The sequence below is a fragment of the Camelus dromedarius genome, chromosome 8, assembly GCF_036321535.1.
Source record: "Camelus dromedarius isolate mCamDro1 chromosome 8, mCamDro1.pat, whole genome shotgun sequence".
In the NCBI taxonomy this organism is placed as follows: domain Eukaryota; kingdom Metazoa; phylum Chordata; class Mammalia; order Artiodactyla; family Camelidae; genus Camelus; species Camelus dromedarius.
The window spans coordinates 30,601,322-30,622,257 of NC_087443.1; the positions used below are offsets into that span (position 1 = coordinate 30,601,322).

The 20,936-nt window shown below is 36.3% G+C and overlaps 1 protein-coding gene across 5 annotated transcripts; it reads left to right on the top strand.

Annotated features, from left to right (window-relative positions):
• The first annotated feature begins 19 nt into the window (after window positions 1-19).
• Window positions 20-20,934, top strand: AP3M1 (adaptor related protein complex 3 subunit mu 1). Of its 5 annotated transcripts, none has more exons than XM_010984137.3 (9): window positions 20-146; window positions 8,113-8,388; window positions 9,208-9,379; window positions 12,673-12,810; window positions 13,761-13,846; window positions 14,517-14,650; window positions 15,495-15,702; window positions 16,996-17,140; window positions 17,610-19,732. In XM_010984137.3, exons 2-9 carry the CDS (start codon window positions 8,116-8,118, stop codon window positions 17,708-17,710), a joined length of 1,257 nt encoding a protein of 418 aa, XP_010982439.2. In that variant the 5' UTR covers window positions 20-146; window positions 8,113-8,115; the 3' UTR covers window positions 17,711-19,732. The 5 variants fall into 5 exon arrangements, 4 of the variants coding, with proteins under 4 accessions (XP_010982439.2, XP_010982441.2, XP_031316937.1 ...); XM_010984139.3 differs by having other exon boundaries at window positions 142-162; XR_010381920.1 differs by lacking the exon at window positions 20-146 and adding an exon at window positions 179-326 and having other exon boundaries at window positions 15,495-15,724; window positions 17,610-20,934.
• The last annotated feature ends 2 nt before the right edge of the window (window positions 20,935-20,936 follow it).

Genomic DNA, 20,936 nt, shown 5'->3' on the forward strand with positions numbered 1-20,936 from the left:
TTCCAATGCTTTATTTTCTTTGAAGCTGTTAGTCAGGCAATCTACCGGGCACTCCAATTGCCGGGTCCTCACGGCCTTTTTAGCTGCCTCTGCTTCGGGTCCGAAGAGGACCCCACTTGGAATCACTGACGCGCTTAGGTGTTGGGGTGAGTGTGATGGGCGGTGAGTCTGCGGACTGGGGACAGCTCGAAAATCGGGGAGTAGGCTGAATGGCTGGGGCTCCAGACTCCAGCCTGGGATGCGGGAGCGTCTGCGGTGCTGTGAGCCGGGACCGCGCCTCCCTCCCTGCCTTCCGGTCTTTCTTCCCCGCGGGGCGGAAAGGAGAGGTACACCTGAGGCCCAGTGTTTTTCGGCCCCAAGCCCAAGAAGTTCAGGCTCATTGGGGTCCCTCACCGTACTCCGGCGCGGGGGAAAGGTCTTGTCACGCACAGTGAGCTGGAGTACCGACCATTCGAACCTCAGCCCCTGGCTTCTGCTGTGGAGGACAAAATCCCTGACTGGCCTGAGCGGACGTCCTGTTAGAGGGTGGGGCCTGGATGAGCCTGGGGTAGGGGATGCGTTGAGGAGAGTGTTGCAGTTCTACCGAAGTGAGTTGGTAGAAATCTAAACTGATGAGGTGACAGTGAGTATGGAAAAGTATGAACAATGTGGTTGGTTGGATTTGAATTGAACCCGAAGCTGAAACTTGGTTAAAAAAGTGGTATCTCTATAAAATTTGGAGTCCTCACGTTAGAAGGAGGAATCTTGTGGCGTTTAGGATGTATCAAGTTTGAAACAGTGGTTTAGGTGGAGATGATAGAAAGAGTTAAAAAAAAAAAAAAGGCCAAGAATTAAGCCAGAAGGAAACTTTCGAAGTGAGAACCAAAACAGGTGAAATTTCATACAATTTGGTAAGAAGTATTTGCTTTGTTTTGGGGAAACTTATCAGTGACATGAAATGCTGCGAGGACCGAAGGAGGAAGTTGAAGTCTGAGAGTAGCTCGTTGAATTTAATGATTAGGAAGTTATGTCATTTGAGAGAACTGCTTTAGCAGAGTCAGTTACTGAGAGGGGAGATTGCGTGTAGACTAATCCTTCTTCATCTGGATCATGAAGCAAAAGATTGTTGAAGGTGGCAAGGACTCTAAAAGGTTCGGGGTTGGCTTGTTTTGGAGAATACAAGACACATTATGTTTGGAGGCAGAAAGCAAATAACTAGTGTGTAAGGTTCACACACAAGAAATTCAAGAAAGAGAAGTTAAGACCTGGGAAAAGAGGAAAGAGAATGGGATCAAAATTACTAGTAGAAGGATTAGTGTTATAAAGAACAGAGGACACTTTCAGTTGACCATAGAAAGAGTAGAGGAATGAGATGAATGAAAAATTACCTGAAACTTAACATACTTTTAGTAGGAACCCTCTCTTGGCAATAAGGTTAGCTTTTCTTACTGAATCTTAACGATTTTTACAATGTTTCTGAACAGTCAACACAATAGACTATTGGAGTTCCCTGCAGACTAGATATTTTTAAGTAGCTCAATAATATTTCATGAGTAGCAAAGAGGAATTCTCTCTATCTGCCCCCCTCTCCCCTACTCCTTCTCTCTGTGCCCTTCTCCCTCATTCTTCAAATCACCTTCTCTCCTATTATAGTGGAGGCCCTTCTATGCCTCCATTCTGTTATGTATAGAAGGAATATATTTTCTTTTTCAGACACTCTCTTCCAAGGATATTGTGACTGTTGTAATCACATTGCTTGTGAAACATTAGGATGAGAGTGCTCAACATTGGGTAGTGAGGGTTTATTTAAGTATTTAAGCTGCAGTCAAAGCTCTGATGGAACTGCCTCTGAACAGCTTCTTAAGTGGCTTTAAAATAAGCTGAGAGAATTCTGTTTTCTGACTCAAAAGTCACTAAGAACAAAAAGATAGTTGTGGTGGTCATAAGTGTCTAGCTTTCCCAGAAAATTTATTATAATAGTGAAAGAAGTAACTACAGCTAGCAAAAGGATAAGTAGCTAAAGAAACAGGCTAGTTTACACTGCTGCATGTGTTTTTGTTTTTGTTTTTTTTTTTTTTTGCTTTAGGCCCTTGGTCATAATATGGGTAAATGAAATAGGCTCTCTTTTCCTATACTAGAAGGTTAAGATGGATTTTAAAGCTAAGTACTGTTGGGGATGGGTATAGCTCAGTGGTAGAGTGCATGCTTAGCATGCATGAGGTCCTGAGTTCAATCCCCAGTACCTCCTGTAGGGGAAAAAAAAAAAAAAGTAAACACTGTTGAAAGCTACAAGTGCTATACTCTCATCTCAGCACTAAGGATAACAACAATAAATCCAGATGGCGGGATGAATGTACTGTATTCTTCTGAGACCTGAACTGCTGCCAGTGAAAACAACTTTGGTGGAAACTTTTCCTGGAAAGAATTTTTCCCCAGCTCAAGAGGATGAGTAGGAATCTGGCCCCTAAAACAGAGAAACTATGAAGTTACTTGGTTCAAGAACAAGCAGCTCTTTTGGGGTTCTCTTGTGGCAGTGTAGTACCACAGATCTATGTGTACTGCACTTTCACTGGGATGAATAGTTTAAGAAGATAACCTATGTCAGCTCTTAAATTTAAATATTATTTCTGCTGTAAATAATTTATTAGAACACATTTTGGCTTCTAACTAAGCAAGAAGGATAGCCTTCAATTCTTTCTCTTAAATTATAAGTTCAAACAGAACATTTGGTGCCCAATCCAGTATGATTATCCAATATTATACTAGCTCCATGTAATAATTTAAATTTATTAAAATTAAAACTTAAATACATCATTTGTATTAGCCACATTTCAGCTTCTCACATATGACTAGTGGCTGCTATATTGGACAACACAAATAGAGGACATGTCTGGCCATAATTGCAGGAAATCCTGTTGGACAGTGCTGCATTAGAATGTGTTCCAAAGGAGATATAGCTCAGTGATAGAGTGCATGCTTAGCACACACAAGGTCCTGGATTCAATCCTTAGTACCTCCATTAAAATAAGTAGATAAAAACCTAATTACCTCCCCCAAATTTTTTTTAATGTGTTCCTAATAATTAGTTTCTAAGAGGCAAGTAAGAACAGGGGCTCAAGATTCAACTAGCTCTGGGTTTGAATCCTAGCTCTGATACTTACTGTATGATTTTAGATAATTGACTTAATGTTTCCAAGACTTTAATCTATAAAATGAGGATAAAAGTAGTATTTATAGCATTGAGTTGTGAGAAATAAGATAGTGTAAGTAAAGTGCCTAGGATAGTGTTTGGCCAACAGGCAGTACTCAGTACATTTTAAATATTATTAATTCATTTATCTTTAATGAATAAAACACTTTGAATGAAGCTGAAAATTAATTATTGCAAGGATACCATATTCCATAGGTGGCTCACCTGAAGTGCTCAAATCTGGGTCTCATTGAGTTGATTACAATGTTCTAAGCCATACTTTATATTTTAGATGAAGATTTCATTCCAAGAAAAGACATCATAATGCAAATTTACTTGAAGATCTTACTGCTGGGTATTCCTGTTCCATTTTTTAGAAGTGTATCAGAAAGATAGTTAAAAGTCAGCAGGTTCTGAATAGCAAGTCTCTGTATTCCAGAGACACTATTTTAACACTCAAATAAAAACTGACACAAAGCAAACCTATTAAACAAAGCATCTGATTAGATAAAGTAGAAAAATGTAGCAGGTTCCAGATACTAGTTCGGAAGAATATAGTAGGTCCAAAGCCTGAGGAGTCAGGGTTTATTACTCCCAACTCAGATTGATTGCTTGGCTAAATACAGATGGCTTTGAACATAGAAACATTTTTTATTTCTAATAAACAGGAACCCTAAACTATTAACAGCATTCATACTTTATTAATACAATAATAAAATACATCTTAGTGATTAATGTTATTTACTTGCTAATTGTTGAACATGCACCAAATGGAAAGGAGAAATCATCACCACAATTGTCTTTATTTCATAAAATAAATGATTTCCTCTAAAAAGAAGTGGTCAGTTTGATGTCATTTTTTTCTATGTCAATAGATTTAAACGAATTCATTCTGGAAAGTCTTCCTTTCCTCTTTGGAATTTATTTTCATGCATAGAAACTATATTCATAGATTTTATATTCTTTCTCCTCCGGCTACATTTACCATTCAGTACTATAATTTTGAATGAATGGGCCACTAGATGCCTTATACTGATGTTACCCATATTAAAGAAAGGAACAAGTTAAGGTAATTAGACATTTTTCCACTGTCTCTCATATTACAAGGACAATAAACTATTTGAAGCATAACTAACACTCAGAAAAGTATACAAGCCATAACATAAAGCTCAGTGAATTGTCACAAAATGAACATTGCTTGTAACCATCATCTAGATCAAGAAATAAAACATTACCAGCACCTTAGAAAACCACCTTTTTGCCCCCTCAGTCACCACCACTACTCTCTTCCATAAAAGAAACCATTTCATTTCTAAGTACCATGGATTCATTTTGTTTCTTCTAAAACTTCATATAAATAGAATTATTTTGTATGTATCTTTTTGTGTCTGGCTTTGTTCAATATTGTGTAAGATTCATCCGTATTTGTTTCATGTAGCAATTGTTTATTCATTTTCATTGCTGTATATTTCACTTTAATAATACACTAGTTTATTTTTCCATTGTTCTATTAGTAGGTGATAATAGTTTTCACCATTACAATATCTTTTTATACATCTTTTTGGTGCACATTCATACCTATTTCTGTTAATCCAGCTGGGAGTGGATTTGTTTGTCACAAAGCTAAAGAATGCTTTTTGTTAATTGAGATAATAATTCATATAAAACTAACCATTTTTTAAACTAAAGACTACTAAATTTCAATTTTCTAAAGCTGTGCAATTTAGGAGTTTTTAGTATAATCACAGAGTTGCACAACCATCATCTCTAGCTAATTCTAGAAGATTTTGTCACTTAAGAAAGAAATACCGAAACCAGTAACTGCCCATTCTTCCCCCTCTACCCGGTGCCTGGCAACCAATAATCTACTTTCTGTCTCTGTAAATTTGCCTATAATAGATACTCCGTGTAAGTGGAATCTTACAGTTTTTGATCTTTTGTGTCTAGCTTCTGTCACTTAGCATGTTCTCAAGGTTCATTTATGTTGTTGCATGTGTTGGTACTTCATTCTTTTTTATGGCAGAATAATGTTTTATTTTTGGATGTTTATTATTTATCCATTCATCAATTAATAGACATTTGGGTTGTTTCCACTTTTTGAATGAATAATGTTATTATGAATAATGTTACTAGGAACATTTGTGTACAAATTTTTGTGTAAACATATATTCTAGTTCTCTTGGGTGTATACCTAGGAATAAAATTGTTGGGCCATTTAGTAACTCTTATCTTTAACTTTCAGAAAACTCAAGACTGTTTGCCACAGCAGCTGCACTGTTTTACATTCCTACCAGCAATGTATAAGGGTTCCCATTTCCCCACATTCTTGTCTACACTTGTTGTTGTCTATCTTTTGATTACATCTAGCCTAAAGTGTATGAAATGCTATCTCATTATAATTTTGATTCATATTTTGTAAAAATATTGAACATCTTCTTTAGTGCTTATCAACCATTTGTGTGTATATCTTTTTTGGAGAAACGTCAAATTGTTTGCACATTTTTTATTGAGTTATTTGTCTTTTTATTATTGAGTTGTAAGAATTCTTTATATATTCTGAATAGTAGTCCCTTGTAAGATATATGACTTGCAATTATTTTCTCATTCTGTGGGTTGTCTTTTTACTTTCTTGATAACGTCCTTTGAAACACAAAAAGTTTTAATTCTAGTGTAGGTTATATGTTTTTTCTTTTGTTCCTTGTGCTTTTGATGTCATATCTTTAAAACATTTTCTAATCCAGGGTCATGAAGATTGATGTGTATATTTTTTCTAGGAGTTATTTTTTAGCTCTTACACTTTGGGTCTTTGATACATTTTGTGTTGATTTTTGTGTATGATATGAGGTAGAGGTCCAGCTTCATTTTTCTTCATGTAGAAATTCAGTTGTCCCAGCAACATTTCTTAAAAAGACTGTTCTCTCCCCCATAGAGTGGTCTTGGCACTGTTGTGCAAAATCAGTTGATATGTATTTGTGAGATAGAGCCTTAAACTTGAGTTTAGGGTAGGTACTCAACTTAAAGAATATGGGTTCTTTCTTAGATCTATTTTCTTTAGATCCTAACCTCTGTCTACCAAGCTTTTTGCTCAGTAGGAATCCTGATAGAAAATACGACTCTCTAAGAGGTTTGTTTGTTAATCCTAACCAGTATAAGCAAATACATTATAATAGATCCAAGTTACTGGAATCTGTAAACCTTGAGGGATAGCTTTCTACTTAAAAAAAAAAAAAAAGAAGAAGATACTGTTTTATTTTAGAGCAGATATAGGAAGTCAATAAGCAAATCCAAATTAAAAGACAAAAGAAGATTGCTCTAATTCAATGTGTGAGCAATAGAACAGATCACATTTGCCAGTCACCAGAAATTATGAAATAATGAAAAGAAGTCTTGTTTAGTGTATTTTAAACTATGATCTTTACCTGAGGGGGAAAGTCCCAAAATTAAGGGAAAGGAAAAATGATCAGAATCATGCATATCTTCCTAGTTCTAGCTCCTGATTCCCCTTGGATAATATACTTTAGAACAAGGGTTTTATCTCATGACACAAGCTTTAACACATGGATATTGTGGATTAAACTCTTAGTTCCTAAAGTATGTAAGGATTAATTTAACAACTCTCAGTTCTATTCCACTGATCTATGTGTATGTTTGTGCCGGTACCATACAGTACCTTAGTAGTAAGTTTTTAAATCAGGAAGTGTGGGTCCTCCAAATTTGTTCTTCCTTTTCAAGATTGTTTTGGCTACTCTTGGGCTCTTTCATTTCTATGTGAATTTTAGGATCAGCCTCTCAGTTTCCATCAAAAAAAAAAAAGGTAGCTGGCATTCTAATTGGGATTGCATTGGATCAGTAGATCAATTTGGGAAGTATTGTCATCTTAATAATATTAAGTCTTCCAATCTATAAACATGAAATGTCTTTCATTTTTTAGGCCTTTTAAATTTCTTTCAGTGATGTTCTATAATATTCACTGTCTAGGTCTTATACTTGTTAAATTTAATCCTGAGTATTGTAATCTTTTTTATGCTTCTATGAATGGAATTGTATCTCAATTTCATTTCCATATTATTCATGCTAATGTGTGGAAATACAATTGATTTTTATATTAATTTTATATCCTACAACCTTGCTGAACTGATTTATTGCTCTAATAGTTTATATGTGTATGTGTGTGTGTGTATTCCTTAGAAAGTTCTATATACAAGATAGTGTCATCTGCAGATAGATAATTTTGCTTCTTCCTTTCTTTTTTTTTAACATTTTTTATTGAGTTATAGTCATTTTTACAATGTTGTGTCAAGTTTCAGTGTAGAGCACAATTTTTCAGTTATACATGAACATACATATATTCATTGTCGCATTTTTTTTCCGCTGTGAGTGCGTCTTCCTTTCGAATTTGGAAGCCTTCAGTTTCATTTTCTTGCTTAGTTGCCCTGGCTAGAACTTTCAGTACCATGCTAAACGGAAGTGGTGAAAGTTAAAATTACTGTTTGTTCTTGATATTAAGGGAAAAAGCTTTTCGTCTTTTAGCATTAAATATAGTAGCTATTTCATAGATGTTCTTTATCAAGTCAAGGAAGTTACTTTCTGTTCTTAGTTTAAATGTCTTTAATCACCAAAGGTTGCTGGATTTTGTTGAATGATTTTTCTGCACCTTTTGAAATGATTATATCTTTGCCTTATAATGAATATTGTATATTATGTTGATTGATTTTCATGTTTAACCTTGCATTCATGGAGTAAATCCCATTTGGTCAGGATTATAATTGTTTTTATAATGCTGAATTCGGTTTGCTAGTAATTTATTAAAGATTTTTGCATCTATATTCTTAAGTGATATTGGCCTGTATTTCTTGTATTGCCTTGTCTGGTTTTGCTATCAAGATAACACAAGGATACCTTTTTTGATGTATACTAAATTTACACTTCTTTTCCCCCTCCAGAAAATGATCCACAGTCTGTTTCTCATAAACTGTTCCGGTGACATATTTCTAGAGAAGCACTGGAAGAGCGTTGTGAGCCAGTCTGTCTGTGATTATTTCTTTGAGGCTCAAGAGAAAGCTGTTGATGTTGAAAATGTACCACCTGTTATTTCAACACCTCATCACTACCTCATCAGTATCTACCGGGATAAGCTCTTCTTTGTGTCTGTCATACAGACTGAAGTGCCACCTCTCTTTGTAATTGAGTTTCTACATAGAGTTGCTGACACTTTTCAGGTTGGTTTTTCATCAGTCTTTTGAATTCAGATCATCCAAATTAGCTGGAGGTGGGACACGGTTACATTCTTTAATTTCCCAGGTTTTGATGTGTAGTCTATCTGCCTCTCTCTCTCTCCCTCTTATTTTCAACTAAGCATAAGTTCATAAACATAAACCTTTTTTGTGGGGTGTATAGTAAGTAGTACATGTGGCTGCTCCATTTACTGTTTGAGGAGAACAGAACAATCTCATGATCACGGAAGCTGTATTTTTTTTTTAATATGTTATGAATTATGTCATCAGAAAATAATAGTGCCCTCCACATACAGTTCTCTAAGTGGTCTCAAAGTTTTTGTAATTTAAAACCTATCAGGAGAGGAGGGTATATAGCTCAAATGGTAGAACGCATGAGGTCCTGGGTTCAATCCCCAGTACCTCCTCTAAGAATAAATAAATAAATAAACCTATTTTCCTCCCCCCCAAAATAAGAAAAATAAAAATAAAGGAGCAACAAAATTTTCTCTAAAAAAAAACAAAAAAAAATAAACATATTTTGGGATACCTAATCAGGGCAGATAAAGTTTATAGTTCACATTCTGTTTTATGTTTCAGTGTACTTTCTATCATAATATGTAATAGGAATTCAATTCAGTGTAAAAATATTAAGGAAATATTAAGGAATAGCATACAGAACAGTAGGTTTTTTTCCTGTTTGTTACATATTTTCAGCATCTGAAACAATGAATTATGCTCCTGTAAGTTTATCCTTTAGAACAAAAAGTATTTAACAAGATTTTCTTCATGCCTTTCATTGTGCAATATTATGTATTTTGTTAGGACTACTTTGGTGAGTGTTCGGAGGCTGCAATTAAGGATAATGTGGTCATCGTATATGAACTCTTGGAAGAAATGTTAGACAATGGATTTCCACTGGCTACTGAATCTAACATTTTGAAAGAATTGATTAAACCACCAACAATTCTACGTTCTGTTGTCAACTCTATTACAGGTAAGGTGAAAATATACTCTATTAGGAACTGAGCACTTAAAACCCATTTTTGCTTATGATTTTGCAGATTATGAAGGTAATCTATTTTGGCCACAATTAAAGTTAACATTATTGTTAAAATGGATATATATTTCTTTTCATGGAAAGAGGCAAGATCATAAATGATAAAGAACTTTTGGTTATTACTTTTTTTATTATAGGTTTTTCTACAAGACCAGAACAATATTATTACTATTGTTTAACACTAAACAGTAGGACTGAATAAATTATTCCAGTTAATTATAAAGAAATCAATATGGTGATTACTGTTTACTAAACTTATTTTGGTAATCATTTTGTAATATAGACATATATCAAATCATTATGTTATATACTTTAAACTGATACAATGTTGTATGTCCATTATATCTCAATAAAACTGGAAAAAATAAAAATAAACAAGAAGCCAATATATGAGGCTGTTTAGAAGTGCATTTATAGACCGGCATTCTAGTTTTTAAAATAGCATTTGTTTATGTGATGTAAGGCAGGTGTTAACTGACACTTATAGTGGTAATCATTTTGCAATATATAAGTGTATCAAATCAATGCATTGTATACCTTAAACTTAACACAGTGTTATATGTAATTATATCTCAATAAAGCTGGGGAAAAAATAAAAATTAAAAAATAGCATTATAAAACTGGCATTATGCTGAATGCCCCACAATTACTAGAGTATAGAAAATTTAAGCCATAGAATACATACTTTCTCCTCCAAGTCTTTGTTTTATACATGCAAAAGATATATTAGAAAGAGAAAATTAGTCTATTTGTGAGATTTTTTTTTTCAAAGTGTTCCCAAAGACACTTCATTGATGGTGTCTTTTGTTGAATAAAAGTTTAGGGTTTTCATTTTAATGTAGTTGAATTGCATATATCTGTTTTGGATGCTCTCTGTTCTATTCCATTGGCCTCACTAGTATCCTTTTGTCTTAAGTGCTATAATTTTATTGTATATCTTGGTATCTGTTTGAAAAAGCCTTGCTCCTGTATTGTCCTTAAAATTTCCTTATCTGGTCTTGTCCCTTCACTTTTCCACATGAATTTTAACATCACTCTTAACATAATCTATTTGTGAGATTTTGTGCATTTGTGGGCCTTGTACTTGTGTTACCAGCTTTTGGTTTAATTCTTGAGTATAGCTGGAAATTATGTACCTCCAGGTGACAGTATTCTTTTGAAAGTATCAAAGTCTTCTAGAGAAAGATTTCTATGAAATGTTATATGCCACTCTAACTATACTGGCCTCCATTATAAATCCCTTTGCAAATGCACTGACCTAAAAAATGGTGTATAAGAGGCCTATAAGAAAGTGATTATTCCTTTATTCATCCTCTAGGCAAGGCTAAGTGTCAGGAGAAATTCAAGGAAACATAAGATGAAGTGTCTGTGCTCCTAAAACTTGCACTATGGATGGGAGACTGGGGGAAAAAAATTAAAACACATAAATAACAGTGTAAGATTTTGAAAAGCAGTTTCATACTTTATAGACGAGGTAGTGACACTGGAGAGTACACATGATATAATATTAAATGGGAAAAAAAGCACAAAACCATAAAAAGTCACTTTTAATTACACATAAATATTCACACAGAGAAGTTCTAAAGTTTATCATGATCATGTTCAGCTGAGGAACTCTACTTTATCTTTATTTTTGCTTTATACTTTGATTTCCAAAAATAAGCATGTATTTTTTAGTCAGAAAAAAATTACTGAACTATAGAATGAAAAAAATATAACATGGATTATTAAGGTAATACATTATAAAGTTCAAGGGAATGGTTCAGTGGATGAAGTAATCCCTCCTGAACTGTGGTGGGTGGCCCGAGGGCAAGGCTTAGAGAATCAATAGAGTTTATGAAGAGAGGGACAAATAAGAGCATTATTCATAGGTGGAACTGTGTGATAAAAAAACACACAGTGAAAAATCCTGAGTTATATTAGCCATTTTAACAGAAACAAAGCTGTTTTTCAGTTGAGTAGTTAAGAGATAAAAAATTGAGTTGAGGAAATCTTTGAATGCTAGGCTAAATATTTAGCTTTTATCATAAAGCCAGTGGGGAAACATTTAAAGTTTTTGGACAGGAAAATTAAAGCAGTGTTTTTAGAAAATGCTGGAAGGCAACAGGCTGGAAACAGGAGCACCAACCGTAATTGGACCACAAAGTTGTATATATAGTTTGATTGCAACTACAGTTAACCCTTGAACAACGTGAGTTTGAACTACACAAGTCCATTTATATGTGGATTTTTTTCAATAAATATGTACTGCAGTAGTACACAGTCCACAGTTGGTTGAATCTTTTATTGCAGAACTGCATATACAGAGGGCCAACTGTAAAATTATATGTGGATTTTCAACTGCATGGGGGGTCAGCACCCCAGCCCCTGCATTGTTCATGGGTTGACTGTGTTTTAAAGTGCAGTCAGAAAAAAAGCAAAATTATCAAAATAGAAAAAAATAATAAATATTTATGTTTATGAGGGAAATATTTAAAGAAATAATACCAAAATGTTGTATTTAGGTAATAGGAAGATAGGTATTTTTCAGCTATTTTTCTGCACTTTTCACATGTTAGGCAGTTGAAATGTAAACTAACCAAAATGTTAAAATACATCACAGGTCAAGGATACATGTTTTGGACAGCTGGAATTATTTTCAGACATTTATCAGTTTACCAGGAAATTAGCCAGATTTTGAACATTAGCTGTATTGCATTTGGATATGCTGACCTTAAAATAGGAAAAGACCAGAGTATGTTTTCAGGTAGTTACTCCACTGAGGCCTGCTTAGCAGTATCGCATAGAATTTAAGCTGAATACCATATGGCCTAGTTATCACTCTGTATTCTCAGTGGAGACATTTTATCAGCAGAAGGTTTTGAAACAACCAGCCTCTTTTTTTCATCAGTAGCAGCAGGATAAAATTCTGTTGTTGAGTCACTGGCATTAGGTTAGGTTACTGTTAACACACAGGAAGCAAAAGATAAGTAAATGAATTTAACCTGGTTACAGATAGACACAGGACCACATGGCCTATTTCTGTCTTCTAGAAATTTGATCATGTTGGTATGGATATGTCTCTGACAATTTTGGAAACCATCCACAACTTCAGTGAAGAAAAAACTAAACACTAAAGAAGCAGCCAAAGTATTCGAGTTGTGGTTTTTTGGTTTTTTGTTTTTCCTCTGTTAATAGCTTTTCTGATGACCATTTTATGCGTTAGCTTTGCTTTCTCGTTTTCCCATTAGGCAGTAGTAATGTTGGGGACACACTCCCCACTGGGCAGCTGTCCAACATCCCATGGCGCCGGGCTGGGGTAAAATACACAAACAATGAAGCCTATTTTGATGTCGTTGAAGAAATAGATGCAATTATAGATAAATCAGGTAATTGTGTGCATGTTGTCTTATCAGGGAAAAAACAGTTCAGCTGACATAAGCTGAATAGCAAATTGAAATCCCTTGGCAAATACGGTTTCAGCGGAAAGGCATTCATCTTCTAATGGTTTAAAATCTGTTTATTTTGCCCAGAGGTTACATACAGTTTTCATAACAAGTCGTTGAGATCTGCCAAACCTTTGTAAATCAGATCTCATGCTGCCTTACTTTACTCCGGTTATGACCCTTTATACCTTTCTCTCTTGCCATTTATTCAGTCTAATATTTATTATGTATCTACTATGCACCATGCTTTTTGCTACCACTTTATATGCAGTCCTTCTAGTGAAAACCTCAGACAAAACAACAGTACTCTGTTAGAATTATAACATTTTATTTAAAACATCTAGTCCAACTTTCACATTTTATATATAAGGAAACTAAGGCTTAGAAGGGTTAAGTAATCTGTTCAAGGTCACACAGCTGGTTGTTATGTGAAGATGACTTACTGTAAATTATAGACAGTATCTTTCATAAAGTGCCCTTTTTATTATAAAATTCCATTGTATGGAATAATAACTATTATTAAAGAATAATGGCTCTTATTTCTTAAAAGTTAACAGGCAGCTTTGTCCATTTCATTAGAAACTTGGCTAATTTTTAAATTTTATTAAAAATTCTTCAACTTCATAGCCAGCAGTCTTACAGGGTTGACTCTATAAAGATAGAGATAGATTTGATTTTCCTTAGAATTATCATATTCCGACCAGAGATACATTCAGGCCATGGCACTCAGTGAAGAAGCTGTCTGAACTGGTGTAATGGATCCTGTCCCTAACCTTTTAATAGATGTGCAAAACTTCACTATGTCTAACACCCAGGAGATACCTGTTACTGCATTTATAGTGATAGCCCTGGTAAGGATGCAGATTCCAGTAAATCTTTATTTCTTTCTTCAGGATCTACAGTCTTTGCAGAAATTCAAGGGGTCATAGATGCTTGCATTAAGCTATCTGGAATGCCTGACCTTTCCCTTTCTTTCATGGTAAGTTTTGTTCTTCTATTTTGTAGTTCCCTGTATGACTAATACATATGAAGTACTAAATGAAATAATAAATACTGAGACATGTTGTAGCTTAGATTGCAAAGGATTATCTCAGAAGTATTCCTAGCACAGCTTCCAGAACTGTAGCTTACGTGATGAGCATGACTGTTATAGAAAGACTGAAGAGAGGGTCTTTGCCTTTGTCTATGCTAGAAGTGGCTTAAATAGCTAGCTGGCTTCTGCAAGTCTGCAATGTCACTTTTACTGAATTATTATATGCTTTGTTGTCACAAAAGGGCATTGATCTTTTGCATAATTTTAGATTCAGCATGACAAGCTACTAAGAACAATCAAGAGAACTGAGAGCTCTGGTGTTATCTCTGCCACTAACTTGTGATCATGAGTTCTTTGAACCTCAGTTTTTTCATCTATGAAATGGAAATGATACCACTCACATTTTATACCTCATGGAGTTACTAAAATTCAATACAATAATGTATATAAAATATTAGCAAACTTTAAAGCATCGTGAAACCATAGGTTGTGTTGATGCAATCTTAATAACAAACTCTTATGTAACTGCTGTAGAGCGCATATTAATTTCTCATGATATCTGAATAGAGTTGTCATTATACTTTATGCTTATGGTTGTCTTCTGTTTGCCTGGCAGAACCCAAGGCTTCTAGATGATGTCAGCTTCCACCCCTGCATCCGGTTCAAGCGTTGGGAATCTGAAAGGGTTTTGTCATTTATTCCTCCAGATGGAAATTTCCGACTCATATCATACCGTGTCAGCTCGCAAAAGTATGTTGCTGCATCAGCCAGAACCGTATGTCAGTGTACTGGGTAGAACTTACCTTTCTCTGTTTCATTCTAACAGTTCAGTACTTAAAGTCATCATTGCTCCCTTTAGCCATTGCTAGCCTTGAGACCCAGGAAGAACTGGTGAAAATATGTGTCTAAAATAATCAGTGTATCCTGAGTCTAAGACTATCAAGTAGTAGTAAATTAAACTATAGTAAAATATGTACCTGAGAGCAAGCATTTTGGACCGTGCATAACCTGGGCAAAACCATGAACTCATGCCATGTTATTACTATGATCTGTCAACACCATGGCTGATAGAAGGAGACAGGCCTACCTGTATCTCCTCAGGACGTCCCTCAACTAACTAGCTTCAAGTTATTTTTCTCTGCATTGAGGTTTAAGTGAGTGATTTAGCATTGTGAGTTGTAACTGGTTTGTCCCTTAAAAGTATCAAAGTATTTTGGGTAACATCAGGAAAGGACTTAAAGCAGAGGAATTGTTTCTTGGCTCTTCCCACATAGGAACTGCTTTATTTAGTTTAAATAATTTTAAATTATCTTTCTATGAGATCTTAATTCATTTCTTTAAACTAGGGCTATTTGCCCCAGTTGTTTATAATTAAGCTTCAGATTTCTATCTTGATTTGTATACTTACTTCTCAGAAATTATATTAGTCCTAGCACAATCATACCAGAACTCTGTGCTATACTAAACCTGCCCTGGTGCAGATACCGAATTTGCAGTTCTGAGGGTTTAACATACTTTGGACAGGTCTTCAGGCCACCTCTGGAGCTCATACCATTAATTTTGTGTGTTTGTGCTTGTGTCTTTCTCTTTTTAGTCTAGTGGCAATACCAGTGTATGTGAAACATAGCATCAGCTTCAAGGAGAACAGTTCTTGTGGCAGATTTGATATTACAATTGGACCAAAGCAGAACATGGGGAAAACCATTGAAGGAATCACAGTGACAGTTCACATGCCAAAGGTTGTGTTGAATATGAACCTGACACCAACACAAGGCAGCTATACATTTGATCCAGTTACCAAGGTACAGCTACCTCAGATCAAGAGTGAGCATGTGTTTCTGCAATCTTTATTTTGTGATTCGGGGATGTGAGGGGCAGAGAGAAGGGTTTAATATCTTGGTTAAAGCTAAAATTCCTAGTAAAACCTAGAATGCATCCTGTGCTGTGCATCTTCCACTAGCTATGGAGAAAATCCTGTGTCTGAGCAGATGAACAGAAAAGTGAGATTCATTCTGTCTTCCTTCAGAGTCTGCCTTTACTCAATCCATTGATAATCCAGAGACTCACTCACTCTAATGAGGAAGAAGGTGTAAAAACTTTTTAGAAAGAGAAAATCATTGTGTGGATATAAGAAGGTATTATAATCTATTGTTAAATTTTCTGTAGACATTGATCATGAAGACCTTTCTCTTCCTTTTTAATTTAAGAGCATTGTTTCATAATCTTCCTAGGGTATGTTGGCTAGAGAAGCTGACTTCTTACCCTGCGTATATCTGCCCCTAGCAGAGGGATTTCAGAGAAACTATAAAAGATGATTTTCTCTCAGCTTCCTGCTTGGGTGAAAAACAATTCTTTTCCACAGTAGAGTCATTGAGTTGCTTGGTAAATGAAAAAGCATACTTTTTAAAATAAAATCATTGAATTAGATTGTCTAATCCAGTCCTAAGGATTTGAAGAATCTCTCCAGGGACTACACAGGGATGAGAAGTGAAGGGGGGAGCTCCAGATCCTTGGACCTTCACCCCAACTTCAACCGTAACAGCTTCACTTTCTTATCTGTTACTGAGCTCCCACACTGAAGATTTCATTTAAACAAATAATTCCATCACTGAAAGTTTGAAAACACTGATTTATGCCCATCATCTCATTTTACAGAACAGAAAAATAAACTGAGGCCCAGAAACAGTAAAGGTAGCATAGTGGAAAGAACTTTGATACTAAATAGCCTTAGGTTCAGATCCCAACCTTGCCTCTAACTAGCTGTGTGACCTTGAGCAAGTCATTTGACCTCAGAGCCTTTTTCCCTCATTTGAAAAAAGAAGACAAAATTCACATCACAGGCATCTATGAGATGATGTATGGATAATGCTAAGCACAGGGCTGTAGCCAAAAGTGTATGTTCAGCAAATGTTGGTTCTCCATCCTCACTCTGCATTCAAAGTCACAGAATGAACTAGGGGTCAAACTCAGTGAAGATCCCAGGTCCTTTGTTTTTAACACACTGTGCTTCATTTTGTACAGAAGCATATAGTGTCTTTGAACATTTGTTTTTGAGAAATAGTTCAGATTGTTTCTGTTTTTTATGTCTTTCTAAGGTACTAACATGGGATGTGGGAAAAATTACTCCACAAAAGCTCCCAAGTCTTAAAGGACTGGTAAACTTACAGTCTGGAGCACCCAAGCCAGAAGAGAATCCAAGCCTCAACATACAGTTCAAAATCCAGCAGCTTGCTATTTCAGGTAAGAAGAAATCTGATTTGTGTTTAAGGGTAGTTGAGTTTCTCTGAGGTCAGCTGTTAAGAGGTTAGAAGGGTAACTGACGTTCCTTCTCTAGAAAGAGCAGCAGCTGCAGTTTGCCTTTCACACTGTGCTGTGGGTACAGTGATTTTGGAGAGCACCTTAATCCAGACAGCTTCCCTTCACCCCAAGCCCCATTCAGGCACCAAGGAAGGAGTCTATATTCATACTCACAGAAAGTAGAATTATCCTTAAAAGATATTCCTTGCCCACATGGGAATCTGAACTAAAACCAAATCCCCACAGTGCTATAATCTGAATGGTAGAAGGAACATTGTTTCCAAATGGTGGATGGGACACTGGTTAATGTCAGGTTTGCTGTGTAGTGCTCTTCGCTAAGTAAATATTTCTGTTGGTTGGTGTAACCAGGATAGTAATTTATTCCTTTTCTTACCTGTTCTTTTTGACATAGGCTTAAAAGTAAACCGCTTGGACATGTATGGAGAGAAATACAAGCCATTTAAAGGAGTCAAATATGTCACAAAAGCTGGAAAGTTCCAAGTGAGGACATGAGAAGAGGCCAGAATTCCTCAAGATCTGTTTGTTTTCCAAGTGTCATTACAGTTTATTACTATTAGGTACCAGTTGGGTGGGAATACATAATCTAGTTAAAGCATTTGTGTCGAGCCACACACTGCTAACAGAGTTGCTTAGAATCAATGTAGAGTTCAAGGAGCTTTAAGCTAAGGAAACTTTTGAATGACTTAGCGTATTTGTCTTAGCTTATTAAGAAAGATTTGGAGGTGACTTCCTCCATAGGGAAGGCACCAGCTCGAGGCTGCATATTTTAATAGTAAAGGCAAAAGTCTACAGTGATAACCTCTTTCCTAAAACAGGAACTGGTCTCAATCAGCAGGAGCTGTCTTATTATGTAATGTGATGTATCAAGTGCAGCCAAATGTCATACCTGATTTTAGCCACCCCAAATCAGTATCTGTCCCAACAGAGGAAGAGTTCCCCCCACCCCAAGAAGTTTACAAAAAACTGCCTCTTCAAGTGTTTGCCTTATTCAGCTTTTCACGTGTGCCATTAAGCAAGCACTGTAGCAGAAGCCACTCCACATGGCCCAGGCAGGGACAGCACTGCTGCTCCCTGCTCCATTCTCACTGTACTTGGTATTGTATTTTTTATAAATAAGATTTTTATGTAAAGCTCAGATTTTGATTTACAGGGACCTTGCTGCAGTAAGTACCATCTCAGTTTTGTGCCATTTTGTTCAGCTTCTAGCACAGTAAAAATCAATGTATCAGAGGGGCGAATACTTTAAGGTAATAAAAGGGAACACTACTTCTGCTCTTAGGAAGTTATTGTAAGCACAAGCATTTGAGATTTTAAGCAAATTAACATAGTAAAAAAACTTCAGTGAACCTTTGCCATCTTCATATTTTATAAAGCTTACTCAGCATCACCTAAACCATAGTTCGCCTAAAGGCCTCATGCCCTAGTTCAGCTAAAGGAGGAAAATGTGCCTGCCTCACTATCATCAACTTTTTTTTTAATCCTTTATCCTTTTTTGTTGTTCTTAAGGGTCTGAATCTGCCTACATTGCTTGTCTTCAGGGGAACTCCCTTTTCATTTTGCGTGCTTCTTAAGGCTATAGTCAGTAGATTCCTTCCTGAACCTGTTGTTGTAATTGTCACTGCAGTGCCTGCACAGGTCTGCTGTACTGACACAGTAGAAGGCAGTACGTCATAATGAGGCAGAAACAAAATCCTCAGTAACACTGATAAACCTGTATTGATCTTCCTGGTTGGCAAGTCCATCTGCAGCCACACCATTTCATTTAATTTTACTGGCTTAGAAGTCCTTGCGGAGTTATTTTGTCCCATTAGACGTGAAGAATGGAGAAAAGTTAAATGTAAGTGCTTATTCTTCATGTTTCCTTCTTATTCTTACTCATGCTATTAGTTTTCTTTTATGTGTGACTCCATTCTTTTAATTCTTCTCAGCTTATAACTCCCTTTCCCTTACCATGCTAAGGATAGCCCTTACACTCACCCCATTCTGCTGCCAAGGGCTGCAGTTGGTGCTGGTACAGGGAGTCCACTCTACAGCAGCATTCTTACCTTTGCCTGCTTAGGGCGCCCAGCCTGCCTTTCATCTAACAGGAGAGTTCACTTGAAACCTTGCAGTTTCTAGGGTAACCAAGATCAGCTTGGCAGCTAAAAATCACGATGTTGCCAAATACTTACTCTCTTTGCCTGAGGTTGGTTACCCAGTTCAGTTGCTTTTCATTTTTAATGTCTTCCTCCTCAGAGTTCGTACCTCAGAAGAGCAGTCAGTACATTTGCTTTCCTTTCTGTAGAATCCCTAATCTCAACCATCGTATCTGGACTAATTTCCTTTCTGTGCTGTCTTCTCATATGCAAGCGGATGCCAAGAGTCCCTTGCCGCTAGTAGTTTTCTGCTAAAACTTGCAAGTAGATTATTCCCTTTTACAATTAAATTATTGTATTTATTAATTTAATTGAATCCAATAAGCCCTTTTCTCTTTCTGGCTATACTGTCAATAAAAAGATGAAAGTAACAAGCTGATTTTTTAGCTTGACTGTTGATTGAGCATTCTCAGATGGGCATGCTTCAGTGTTAGAGCAGGCTGAACATGATCACATTTTATTCTGCATCATCACACAAGGTGTGTGAGTTGCTGCAAAGCACTCCAAAGTGCTCTTCTCTTAGCCTCATTATGTTAACAGCCCTGTATACTTTCTCTAAGCATCTGCCTTCTAGCCACAGAACAGTAAGTGATCAAAGCTACTTTCCCTACCACCACCTACGAATAACAAAGATCCATGAATACTTAGTAGTAGTGAAATATTTTTCAAGCAAAGAATTCCATATAATCCAAGAATAACTCTGTTTTCTAAATTCTTAAAGGAGTACATTCCAAGAGCTCATTTTCTGCATAAAATGAGTCAGCATAATTTTATTCAAAGGGAAGTCATGTGATGGGTTCATGCCGTAAGTGGTACTACAGAAGAACCCGTGGAAGATACTGGTCCTGTGGTCTCTCTTAGAGCCATCTGATTTGAGAAAACAAACTATAATACAGCAGGAAGGCAGCACCAGTGAACATATGGTAAGTAGCAAAAACGAGACCATGAGTACTGTTTTCAGATATTGCTGAGCCAACTCAGTAGCCTTGGACTTTTCTCTTTAATTCAAACAGCTGGGATCTGCATCCCTAGTCAGCAACTTTTCTGAGTTAAAGCAGTGACAAATGTAGTAGGCAGCACTGTCATCCTTTAAAGTAATTTACCCCTTTTAGATCTAGAAAATCAGGCAAAAACAGTGATGTCCCAGCTTTACTCCAAGAACCTGCTCCTACTCTTAGAGCTTCCTCAACCACAAAGAGGAAAATGTCCCCCAAAGGTAGCTCTGCCTCATGGCTCTGGTAGGTCCCTGACACCCTATTGTTCTGTACTGGGTTTGGGAATATGAAAGATAGACCTGCGATACTGCTGCACATGTAACAGCTTTAAAGCTTCTTAGGGCATGGTGATGGCCTCCAAGTAGAGCTAGCATTTCTATGACGAGGACAGACTACTTCAACCAGGGGATGAGCCACATCCGCTGCTTTCCTCTCACTGTTAAGTTAACCTTGTCCCTTCTGCTCCTGCTAGTGTAAAATCCCCAAAGTATCCTCTAGTACCCAGATCCTTGTCAAGTAAATATATTACTGCTAGTTCCTTCCAGTACAGCATTTAGATTAAATAAAACTAATTTCCACATCGTGAGG